The sequence below is a fragment of the Protopterus annectens genome, chromosome 8.part0, assembly GCF_019279795.1.
Source record: "Protopterus annectens isolate FY-2018-M chromosome 8.part0, PAN1.0, whole genome shotgun sequence".
NCBI lineage: Eukaryota > Metazoa > Chordata > Ceratodontiformes > Protopteridae > Protopterus > Protopterus annectens.
Window position 1 is genome coordinate 616,791,702 of NC_056741.1, and position 13,432 is coordinate 616,805,133.

At 40.7% G+C, this 13,432-nt stretch overlaps 1 protein-coding gene across 2 annotated transcripts in view; it reads left to right on the forward strand.

The window, feature by feature from the left end:
• Nucleotides 1-13,432, forward strand: part of GNL3L (G protein nucleolar 3 like) — a 509,739-nt gene that overhangs the window by 263,092 nt on the left and 233,215 nt on the right. For both annotated transcript variants that reach the window (XM_044080108.1, XM_044080107.1), the window contains exon 11: nucleotides 7,372-7,514. In XM_044080108.1, the coding sequence (XP_043936043.1) occupies nucleotides 7,372-7,514 (143 nt within the window). The remainder of the gene's footprint in view (nucleotides 1-7,371; nucleotides 7,515-13,432) is intronic.

Below are 13,432 nucleotides of genomic sequence, written 5' to 3' on the forward strand. Positions count from 1 at the left end.
ACACTGGAGACCGCGAGTCCTTTCGTGGCTCTTCAGCTTTTCACAGTCCCTGAGGGATTGCCCGACTGTGCAGCTCCGGAGCCAGTCAGGGGTCGTTTTTCGAAGCACCTGAAAGCCTGGGAAGGTATCACTCAGGACCGATGGGTGCTTCGAATTATCGCCGTAGGTTACACCATCCCTTTCTCTCATTCCCCACCTCAGTCCAAAAAAATCCCGGACCCACCACCCAGTCAACGGGATACTGCAGCCTCAGAAGTTTCAAAGCTGCTGCAAAAAGGAGTCATCCAAACGGTCCCCGCAGACCAGATCGGATTAGGGACTTACTCAGGATTCTTTTTGGTGCCAAAAAAGACCGGGGACTTGAGGCCCATTTTGGACCTCAGCATCCTAAACCGTTCAGTCAGAAAGTCCAAGTTCCGAATGGTCACCCTACAAACCATTCTCCCATTGCTGGAGAAGGGTGTTTGGATGTGCTCCATAGATCTCAAGGACGCTTATTACCATATCATGGTACATCAAGCGTCCAGGAGACATCTGCGCTTAAGCCTAGGAGGCAGTCATTTTCAGTTCCGTGCGCTGCCCTTTGGTCTCACCACAGCCCCCAGGGTGTTCACCAAGTGTTTGGCAGTCGTGACTGCTCACCTGAGAAGTCTAGGATTCCAGGTGTTTCCGTATATAGACGACTGGCTCCTAACTGCCACCTCCAGGCATCTACTACTGCAGAGCCTTCAAGCCACTATATCACTGGGCAGTTCCCTGGGAATCACCTTCAAATGGCCAAAGTCTGTGTTGCTGCCATCTCAACGAATAAGATTCATAGGGGTAGAGATAGACTCAAACCGAATGCGGGTCTATCTACCTACAGACAGAATACAAACCATACAGACTCAAGTTCGAGCCTTACTTCCCAGGTCCAAAGCTCCAGCCAGGATGGTCCGGTTCTTCTAGTCCCCTTGGCAAGGTTGCACATGAGAATTCTCCAGTGGCTTCTTTCAGCTCAGTGGTCCTTTCAGGAACTCCCTCTCAGTCACCTCATATGGATCACGGAATCTTGCAAACGGGACCTTCGCTGGTGGCTAGTGCCCTCCAATTTGGATCAGGGACGACCCTTTGTTCTTCCTCCTCCCGCGGCCACTTTGACCACGGACGCCTCCCAGATGGGGTGGGGGGGGCATTCCCTGGGCAGGTCAGTCCAAGGCAAATGGCACCCAGAAGAGACCCTACTTCATATCAACATCCTAGAAATGAGGGCAGTACTTCTGTCCCTTTAAGCCCTTCACGATTATCTCCCTCAGGGCGTAATTGCCGTTCACTCAGACAACATGTCAGTTGTCTGGTACCTGAACAAACAGGGAGGGACCAGATCCTATCCTCTTTGCAGAGAAGCCATGAGAGTTTGGGAATGGGCAGTCTCGACCAAATGCTTTCTAGTGGCTACTCACATACCGGGCAAGTCCAATGTGATAGCCGACAGATTGAGCAGAACCATCCTCTCTCCTCACGAATGGTCTCTGAATATGACAGTTTCAAGTCAGATTTTCAGCAAATGGGGAGTTCTGTGTTGTGACCTCTTCGCGACTCCTCTGAATGCGAAGTGCAAAGAATTCTTCTCTCTAACCCCGGCTCCAGGGAAGAGCCCCATGGACGCACTAGTCCGTCCCTGGCCCACAGGCTTGCTTTATGCCTTCCCTCCAGTTCCTCTCCTTCCCAGGGTGATTCAAAAGGCATCTCTCTTGGGGAGCAAAATGATCTTAATTGCTCCTTACTGGCCTCGTCAAGTATGGTTTCCCTACCTTCGGAAATATGCTCTGGAAGGTCCATGGTTCCTGGATCAGATCCCAGATCTTTTGGTTCATCAGTCGGGACTATTCCACCAGTCCCTGCACACCTTAAAATTGACTGTTTGGCTCCTCCTCTTCCGACTATAGTCAGGAGTCATACATTGGATCCAGAGGTTGTACACATATTATCTTCGGCCCATACGTCTGCTACAAAGAAACTGTATTCTAGCAAATGGAAAATATTTGCTATTTGGGCTCAACTCCGGGGCCTGGACCCCATCTCTATTCCCGTGGCAGAAGTACTAAAATTTTTAACTTCTCTTTTCAATCAAGGCTCTTCAGTCTCTACCATCAAGGTCCAATTGGCAGCGATTTCCAATTTTCACGAATCCATAAACCCACCTTTAATGAGCAACAGATTGTGTAAGACCTTCTTGAAAGGTGCTGCTCTATTAAGACCTCCGATTTCTCATCCTGCACCTCCATGGGATCTCGATATAGTGTTATGCTCCTTGACTTCCTTCCCCTTTCGGCTACATGTGATCTAAAGTTTCTGTCATGGAAGACAGCTTTTCTGGTGGCAATTACTTCTGCCAGAAGAGTTTCAGAGCTTCAAGCTTTGTCAGCAAAACCCCCGTACTTGGTTTTCCACAAAGACAGAGTATCTCTCAGGCCAAATCCTTCCTTTGTCCCTAAAGTTTGTTCCAGTTTCTGCTTACAGCAATCGTTAGAACTTCCAGTCTTTTTTCCAAAATATTCTAACAAAGCGGAATTCATATTCCACACACTAGATGTTCACAGGCAGTTGCGTTTTTATTTAGACAGGACCAAACAAACAAGGAAGACAGATCAGTTGTTTGTTTCCTTTGCAAACAATAAATTGGGCAAACCTGTCACAAAGGTCACTATTGCCAAATGGATCAGGGACTGTATTACTCAAGCTTATTCCTTTTCTAACAAAGAGCTTACCACCTCTGTCAAAGCTCATTCTACAAGGGCTATGGCTACTTCGATAGCATTTCATTCCAAGCTTGCCATTAGTGACATTTGTGCTGCAGCTACATGGTCTTCCCCGCACACTTTCATTTCCCACTACAAATTGGATGTGGCATCTAGAGGACGAGCTTCATTTGGTTCCACAGTGCTCAGGAGTGTTTTCCAATGAGCCACCCAGGATTTAGGTGCTAGGGACGCTGTCCCATCAGTACAGAATGTAGACGAGATAGGATCACATAACATCTTTTAGTTATGTACTTACCATAACTTTAGATGTTTGGGATCCATCTCCTACATTCTAATAACCCACCCTCCTCCGCCTTCCTTGGAGATCAGAGGATATCAGAAGGTCCGAATCCTGTTGTTTCATCTTGAAACATCTAACAATGTTATATAAACAAGTTGTGCATGTGTGCATGAATGCGGACAAACAAGATCTGGGGGATTAGTGGTGGTGCATCCTGGGATAAAGATAGCTCAGCCAATAAGAGGCCTCGCTCTATAGCATAAGCGTGCCGAGTCGGAGCCGAGGGATCGGCTCCGAGCCCATCAGTACAGAATGTAGGCGAGATGGATCCCAAACATCTAAAGTTATGGTAAGTACATAACTAAAAGTTTCTTTCTGTTGGCTTTGTGTGTGTGTGTGTGTGTGTGTGTGTGTGTGTGTGTGTGTGTGTGTGTGTGTGTGTGTGTGTGTGTGTGTGTGTGTGTTCTGGGGCACTGCATAGATCTGTAGATTACAGGAGGCACAGAGTGGCTGGCAAATATGGATGCATATATCGCCTTCTCCTTTATCAATAAATGCCAGTACTGCACTCATGCTCCATAGGCAGCTGCCAGTTGTGCCTCATACCAGCTTGAGCTGCCAGTTGTGCCTCATACCAGCTTGCTCCCCCTTCACTCTGTCCTAGTTATGGCTCTGCTGATTGGTGTGATAGTAGGCATAGATGGGATCTCCTAAGAAAACTGCAAGAGCTGGTATTGTAAGCCTTGGGGATTTAGTGCATAACACTTGGTGGAAGAGTAGAGAACATGGAAAATGCACACTTTTGGTGGGATTACTTTAAACAGGGGAAAGAAAGAGAGAGAGAGAGAGAGAGAGGTGGAAAATGATAGAGGATAAGAATTATCCTTAAGCTGAATCATAGCATGTAGTATGAAACAGCAGTGGTGAAGGGTAATAAGATGCTAGGAGCAGAGACTGCCTCCTGGAGATGCTGAGGTTATCTTTCCATTTTACAGGGCACTGGTAACACTGTAAAAGCAGTACTTTGTATAGTGTGAAGCCTGCACATATTAAGAAAAATTAGGCTGGCAGAAAGCATGCAGTAAAAAGTTGCCCAGATGGTAACATGTATTGAAGTGCTACAATATGAAAAGAAATCTGTGCACTAGAAGAGGGAGTAGAAATGCTGGATATGATTTGGACACACCGCTTTGTTTGAGGACATTTGGGAGTGGTTGAAGTGAAGATGAAGGCATTAAAAAGGGAAGTGATCATGGCTGGCAGCTGGAAAGGCTTTTCAAGTTAGATTTGAGAAAGTACTACTTTGTGGAGATGATGATAGGTCATTAGAATGCATTACCTAAGGCATTTGCATAGTTTTGACATAAGAAAGACTCAGCGTTGCTTTGGACAGCAAATGGAAAGTATGGAACAGTGGAGTAAGAGAGGCAACTGTGTGGAAGCTAGCCACATTATTTGGGCAAATTTGACAAAAGATGTATCTTATTTCTGTCATAATCTTCATATCTTTTCATGGTGGAGGTACAGGTATACAGACTCCCAAGACAGTAACCATTTGAAATGTTGAGATAGTGAGTCCCAAAACAGAGACTGAATGGCCGAAAGAATGGGCTTATATGTTCTAAGTCTGAGATGCCATTTTTCTGAATATCCCCCTTTTTTCCAATGTATGGTGATTTCGGAGTTGGTATACATAGATATAAAATTGTGGGGAGTTCCTTGTTCCTGCAAGGCCAGCTAACTTGGTAAGTGTGTTAACGGACTTAAAGCTATGCAGTCATAAGTTAAACCTATTTTCTTGCTTTAATAATGATATGACTGCCCCTAATGTTGCAACTTTACAGAGACCTATTATATTTAACCCCCCCCCCCCCAAATTTGTTGGTTGAGGTATTTGAAAGGCTTTGTGAATTAGATATAAGAAATATGTTAAATAGGCCACAAGTTAAAAAGTACTTCAAGCTATCAAGGGAAGAAATGGCCCTTCTTAAGAAGGTTACAGATGACCATTCTGTTAGAGTTATGAAACCTGATAAGGGGGGTAGTTTGGTAGATGAGTGCTGAAGATTATTGCTCAAAAATTAATTCTTTACTATTGTCTGATGTATAGACTGAAGTGTCTGTAATGAGATTAATATAGCATTTTCTAAAGTAGGCATGCTGTTACAAGATATGCTTTTGCAGGGGCAGTTGAGTAAGAATGAGTTTGAATTTATGTTGAATGACCATCCAGTTGTAGCCGGGTGTTTTGGCATTCCAATACTTCATAAAGGCTTGATAGATCCAAGTTTCAGACAGACCTATAGTAGACGCCAATAGATCAAGAACACATTATATAGCAAAAAATGTTTAGATTTCTTGTTAAAAGATTGTGTAGCATGTATTCTCCAGATTTGTAAATACTCTTGGGAATTCCTGGCCAAGATTAACAACCTAGATTATAATGATTATATTTTTTTGACAATTGATGTAGTAAATTTATATTCACATGGGACTGGTTTAGCTTGAATGAAAGAATTATTTGACTTAAAAAGCTTTTCCAATGAGAGAATTAATTTAATAGTAGAGTTAATGGAAGTGGTTCTTGCAAATAATTATATTTTTTGTTCAATTTTTTAAGCAAATTACAGGTGTAGCGATGAGGGCAGCATGTGCCCCCATTTTTGCCAACTTGATTATGGCCCAGTGGGAAGGTACATTTATTTTCAATAGTCCTTTTGTTACATCATGGTCGTATTACATCCGCTATCTGGATGATGTTTCTATTTTGTGGACCGGTACAGAGTATAGACTAAAGGAATTTGTGCACTATATTAATAATTCAACAGAATCTTTGAAGTTTTCCCGTACAAATTGACAGAACTGTCTTCTTGGATGTAGATTTAATAAAAAGTAGAGATTTGGGTTGCTTTCAGTCTAATGTGTATAGAAGGAAAACTTTTGCAATTTTTTATTTGCATTTTAACAGTTGGCACCCCATACATCAAAAGAAGGCTATGGTAAAAGATCAGCTAGCCAGAATAGCCAGGATGGTTACTGATACCACTGCCTTTCATGTATGAATGTAATAAAATATTTTTGTGTTTCTTAGTAGAGGCTACCTAGAAGCTTTTCTTAACAATATAAAAGAAGAGGTAGTTCAAAAAAGGTTGCACGTTTTTATAAACCAATATTGGCTGGAAATACTTCTGATATGGAAGTTGGGAATCAGCTTTTGGTTGATGATCTTATATAATAGATAAACATAATAATAATAAAGATAAAAGGAGATTATTATTATATTTACTTTGGATAGCTATAATGATCATGACATCTTGAAGAAAAACTGGACTGTGTTCTCATGTGACAACAGAATTCTATGTTTGGTAGGTAGTGGTTCAATGGTAGTATATAAAAAAAGATAAATCCTTTAAGAATATGTTAGAATTTAAACAATTTGAATGTTGTAAGAAAAAAGGCATGTTCAAGTTTGACCATTGTACTCAATGTCCATTTATGTTCACGATGGATACTTTGGTGGTGAATGGTGTTCAAATTAAATTAAAAGGGCATTTTACATGTGAGTCTTCCCAGGTGGTTTATGCTGCTGGCTGTACAAAATGTGCTGCATTTTACATTGGAAAGATGAGCAGGAAATTTAAAAGAGGGTATATGGAACACCTTTTGGATTTAAGAAAAATAATATAAAGAATGCCCTTGCTAAACATATTTTGTCCTTACCCACCCATTCTTTTAAATTCAGCATATTGGAGCAGGTCAGTAAAGATCAGAGGGGCTTTATTAATAATGAGCACCTTAATAAATGTGAGCTTAAATGGCAGATATACCTTAGTGTCATGAAAGCCCCTGGTATCAGTGAGGCTTGCTCCATAAATTGTCTTTTAAAGTTGAAGTAATTAGACATTTGATGACAGATTTTATATTATTATTGTAATTTTTTATGTTTATTTTATTATATTTAATACATAACAATCTTAGGACTTACAGGTTATTTATATGATTCATATGCTTTTATTGTTTGTTTGTTATACTTTGGTCTTAACTAAGTATTTCTCTTTAAGGGAATTTTCATGTTTAATGATGCTTCAATGGGATTGCTGGAGTGTGATTTTGGAGGAGTATTTAAATGTTGGGTTGTATGATTGAATTTATTCTGATGAAGTTTCTTTATAAGAAACGAAAGCACTTAATGAGTAGTGTGGCTTTTATTCAGTTTGTTCTGTCACCTGTCATAAACGGTCCACAACAGAGGGATTTCTATGGTAGTTTTTAGGTGTGTCGTAATGACCGAGTTGCCCTCTGAACTAAAGTGCTTACATAGCCTTTTTTTTTGTTTTTCACTGTTAGATTACACAGCACTACAATATTCCTGACTATCAAAACACAATGGAGTTTCTGGCACTGTTGGCAAAACGACAGGGAAAGCTTAAGAAGGGAGGGATCCCAGATCATGAAAAAGCAGCTAAGGCAATCCTAACTGATTGGACAAGGTAAGATGTTGCATTGCAGTGTACTGAAATCTGCATTAATTCATGTTTGTAACTGCTAATGTCATGTGTAGAGTAGCTGAGAAATCTGTCACGGCCAGATTCATCCTCCTGGACTACTAGGACTGTTGTCACTGACTCCTGCTGTCTTGGCACCAGTAACACCTTTTCAAGGTTTAAACTCTTTCTTTAGTACCATAATTGTGCTGTTCTACCTCTCTAGATCTTGTTACTTGCTCATTGTGTTTTCTTGATCATCTAGTGGCCCATGGCTTCTTATAGCTCAAGGTACCATTTTCCTTCCATTTCCTAGAAATTTCCAGTTCGAATTGATAAGTAACCCTTTTGAATCTTTTGGAAGAGCTTCTTCAGTCTGCTGAAATATTTCCTTATTATCTTGTCTTTGTTTGTTTCTTCTCCCCAACTACTGTTTGGTGCCATTTTGGTTGCTTTAGAACTCTTGTTTGAGAATATATGTGCACTGTTTGTAATTATCCTTTTTAGTGGAGATGTTTATTAATAGTATTAATAGACTAGATTATAATTTTATTGGTATTAATTGGATCTTTGGCTTTTCAAAATGGAAAAGGTTGATTTTCTAAATGCCATGGCCTGTGGGTATAAAATTACCTCACAGGACCTCCACTCTAAGTGGGTTGTTTGCTTAGGTATTTCTCACTTTGATGTGGACTGTTCTGTTTCCATAAAAATTCAATAAGCAGATAGACATCAGCTGAAAATAACAAAAAAAGAAAAAGAGATTTTTGAAAAGTCTTTTAAAACCTTATTCTTCAGAGAAATTATTGGTGTTTAAACCCAGACCTGATAAGAACAAAGCCTAAATCTCCAAAACACACACCAAAAAAAAATATATATATAAGGAGGTTTCCTCTCTCTTTTATCCCTCCATTGTTCTACAGAGGAAGGAAAAGGAGTCCTCAATAGAGTCTGTTATTTCAGAGCTCTGGTTGAGGTGATAGAGGATAATCTGCTTTTGGGACTGACATCTGTTACTTTTCAAAGGGAGAATACTGTAATGTTCATGCACAGATCACTGTTGCAGTAGACTAAGCTAAATGGGTCCTACCCCCATGACTGGCCAGCTTACAAACTTAAGGGAGTCTTCTATATGCTCTAGCTGTCAGGAGTTTGAGCAGAGCTCCATATAAAGACAGTCTGAGTGCAAAATGTTTCAAAGTTTTTGCTGCTGAAGAGCACTCCTTCGGCAAGCCAGTGGAACTGTCAGTTGGCTAGCTATCCTTCATTGCTGGACAGATAAGTTCCCTGTTGGAGAAAATCTTCCACTCGTTTTATTTTTCTGAGGAAATCATGTATTTTTCTGGCTAAAATGTAGGGGTTTAGATGAGAAACGTTGTTTGGACCGCCATTTCATTTCTAAGGTTGTGTGTATGTAAATGTTTTTGTGAACATTTTGTGAGAAAAATATTTAACAGGATTTTTCCCATGTTTTGGTGTGTTTGTGTATTGGGGACAGTTAGTGAGCTTGTGGAGGAGAGTCAGTGGTTTACTTAAAACAGAACTACTTGTTCTCTACTGTACAGTTTATCAGTCTGTTTAGGCTCTGCTATCTGCTTCCAAAAGCTCCTTCTCAGCTTATTAATGGAGCAATCCCTGATCTCCACAGTTTCACCTTCCCCTGATCAGAATAAGAAAGCTGTCAGGAAGTATTTGAGTGTCATGCCAGCTCCTGTTGCACCTCACATAGTGGTGGGTGACTCTGTTGTGGCTGCTTGTTGCTCCTTAGACCACTCATCTTTTTCCCTCACTCCTCTTGGTATATCATATGCAGCCACCAAAGACCAGCGGATGGCCATATCCTGTGTAGCTGCAGAGATGCTGTTGGTGGACAAGGGAAAAACACACTCGATGTAATGAGAGGGGGCTAGTGAAGGTTCTTCACTTAGTCTGGGTAGGAGACCTGTTGTTGGAAGTTGCTTGCTTGTGGAGAGCCAGTCTTTTTTTTAGGGAGTTGTCAAGTAAATGTGAATATAGAGAGAGAACTTTTTAGTTTTCTATTCCAGTTTCTGTGGAAAGGGAGGATTTACTGGGACTTGCTAATGAGCTTGTTAGATTTTTAGTTTTATAGGTGAGTACTAGGCTAGTTGCCCTAGTGAGCCATTTTAAGCCTAGCCAGTTTCCCTCAAAGGTGAGAATAAAACCCTGTACTGTGTGTGTGTGTGTGTGTGTGTGTGTGTGTGTGTGTGTGTGTGTGTGTGTGTGTGTGTGTGTGTGTGTGTGGTAAACACCTTAACTATCATGCCAGCCCCCAACACCTTATAGTCCCAGTTCTGAAAAACAAGAAAATGGAACTGTAGAGTCAGACTCTACTCATGGTGCTTTTTGCTTGCTTTCTATTTCCTCAGGCATGTAAAGTAAAAGAGTTCCTTCTTCTGATGTGGATTTTCAGTCAGAAGAGCAGGCATTAGAGGAGAAGGGTTGTACCTTAGGAATTTCTTCACAGTCTAAACTTTCTGATTCTATGGCATTCTTTATGATTTCTGGACGTTTTTTACCTAAAAGGGAAATTAGTAAATTGGCAGAGGCCATTTATGTGAATATGATGTAAGCTTTTTATTTGGTTGGCTGCCATCTTCCTTTTGAAACACATGAGAAAACTGAACCTGGTGCATGTTTCCACCACTGGTATTAAATCTACTTGACCAGTTATGCCGTCAGGATAAAGACTGTAGAACATTTATCAGAACCTTCAGCACTGAGTCTGGTGTGCCTCAAGAAGAAATATTTGGTTTTCTCCTTTTTATTCTCTTTATAAATCCAGTTTCCCTTGATCTTCCTAGGCCTCAGTCTATACGCATATGCTGATATTCTGGTTGTTTACTGTTCATCATTTTCACACTGTGTAATTCATACATGTCTGGGGAAGCTACAGAAAATTGTTCTTGTGAAGACAACTAGTTAGCTTACAGAAGTAGTACATTATATTGACTGAAATGAGTGTACAGAATTTCAGTGGACCCCTTTTTCAATGGGTACCATAGTGTGCATACCTTGGAGTCTATCCCACTCAGATTTTTGCCTTTTCCCATGACATAGTGCTGCAAAGAAGAAAAGTGCTGTGTGTTTATCAGATAATTCAGCCCTGAAGCCTAGCTCATAAAAAAGACCTGCTTATTGCATAAGTAGATTATGGCTTCCTATGGTTCTGTTTGATCTCTTCAAGGAGCAACCAGTTTTGGAAAATCCTGTGAAACATCATTTAAAGGTTCATACTTCTCCTCCCAGCTAATGAGTGCCATTGTATTTTGCTGGCAGGAGCCTTGGCTTACATTTAAAGAGCTGTGCTCCTACTTGAGACCCTTTAGAACACAGCTGCTGGCACGAAACTCACAATTAGGTGCAGTGTGCCTTGCATCCAGTTTCTATGGTGCATTTATGTAACCGATCAGCATCAACCTTAAAAAGGTAACTGAGTCTTCTCATTTGACTCACTCATGTGGTACTGCTTGTTACCTAAAATTAGGAGTGTTGGATAATCTTCAGGTGTTCAAGTAGCAACTTCATTTGTGGAAGACATGGGTAAATGGCCACGTGTTAGAAGAGCCGTCATGTATTCTTTACATTTTGTTCTTAGTCTTTATTTTATCTGGTGATTGTCAGAGTATTCTGAAAGATCTGTTGCATTTATTAATCAACATTTTACTAACAACATTTTCAAAGCATCTCTCCTCTGTGTAAACACCTGCACCCCACCATGTCTCTTCCTGGAATGGTAATTGCCATGTACAGAGTCTTCCTAACCATTTGTTATATATTTCAGTCATACTGGTTTAAGCTACCATGTTAGGTTTTTGTATTAATGCTCTTTAATTGACACCATCTGGTGTTATCATTCTGTTATTTGCTGTATTTTAGTATTGGGTTACGGACACTCTCTGAGTTAGCTGTCTGTAGTATTGCTGCTGCTGTATAATTTGTTGTATATTATTTTGATTTTGGCTTGGGTTATGGCTAAAAAAGTAACCTGTTTGGGTCAGTCCGCTTACATATATATATATATATATATATATATATATATATATATATATATATGTATGTGTGTATGTGTGTGTGTGTGTGTGTGTGTGTGTGTGTGTGTGTGTGTGTGTGTGGTGTATGTGTGTTTTCATCAGTGACTCGCAGGGCAGCACACTTGCCTTTGATGCCTGGAAGATCAAAAGGCTGTGGATTCTGTTATACCAGGTGCTTGGATCCAGGTTCTAATACTGACACTGCAGAACGACTTGATGGGTGGCACTGTAATGCTTAGATTAGATGTTAAACTGAGATCCTGGCAGTCTAAACTGGTGGTTATTCAGGTGGAAGGCAAAAACCCTCTGACTACTGTTGAAGATTCATTCATCTATTCTCCGACACCCACTTTTTCCCATTCTGGGTCTCTGGCGACCCAAAGGGTATCTCAACACACTGTGACCGTAAGGCAGACAACTAATCCTGGTTAGGATGGGCACCAGTTAACATATGGCATGTCTTTGGGATGTAGGAGGAAACCAGAGCACTTGATAAAAACTCATGCAGACACAAAAAAAACATGTAAACTCCACACAGACACTGTACCAGTAGAGTATCAAGCTGGAAAATCCACACAGACACTGTATCAGTAGAGTATCAAGCTGGAAAATCAAGTCCTGTGAGACAGCAGTGCTAGTGCTTGTGCCAGGCTATTATCAAAAGAAGAGTAGGGATAACTTTTTGTTGTTGTACTTAACACATTTTCCAATTTATTATTCATTAGCATTACTTAAATAAAAGATCGCCTGTGAGGAGGCAACACACAGCCTACTGACTATAAATTTGATGAGTTAAATTCTGAAAAACACGCAGCAGGGACATCCGTGATGGCTGCACACTGATCAACAGCTTAACTTCAGTTATCCCACTGTGAAAACAGAAACTGAGAAACAACAGCCAGTAATATTGTAAGTCTGAGTAAAATACATTTACTGCTAGTAAGTACACTGTCTGCATGCCTGCAAAGAAGAAACTAAGAGGGCCTGAAAGAAAATCAAGTACAAAAGGTGAAGAGAAAACACATAATGAGGATAATCTTGCAGCTGTTCAGCAAAAAGCATTTCAAGCTCCAGCTTTGGTGCAAGACATGGCTTCCAGTAATCTAGAGGGAAAAAATAAGTCAAATGTGCTCAGACCTTATTAAAATAAGCAAAACAGTGAAGGAGTATATCAGCTCAAATAATAAAAGGCTGAAAAAAATGGAACAAGCTTTAAACCAATATTCAGATGAGCTGATAAAACTGCAAAAATCAGAGTTCAAAATGAAGAAAAGGCTAGCTGAGTATGAGACTGCTCAAGAAGAGATGTTTCAAAAATGGTAGAATTAGAGGACAGAGCATGTTCCAGGGATCTAAACCTTATCATCACAATGAACAAAACCTGATGGAGGGATAGGTTCCTGACCCAGAGACTCCCCATACTCTGGAATAGACTGCCCATATATGTCAGACAGAGCGCCTCATTGGCCCTCTTCAAAAGGAACCTTGATGATTGGATGGGAGATAGGAAATTCACCCCGGAGATCATGTCAGTCGCCCTGCTAGACAGGGGCCCACAGAAGTAAATATTGTGGGAAGAAATTTCCAGGGAATTGTTATGGCTAGGCTTGCATAGGCCTTAGTGCCGATAGCCTAGTACCAACCTATGAACCTATGAAAATCTGAGATTTTATGTGGTACGAGAAAAACTAGAAGGAACAGACTGCATTCATTTTATGAAGGCACAAATAAGCAACTGGACTAGTATTCCACAACAGGAGCTTTTAATTTAAAGGGCACACAGTGTGTCTGCTCCAAATATTGCCATGAAAAGCAGCCAAGACCATTATTAGTAAAGATGCAAACCTACCAACAGAAAGAATTGATCCTGAC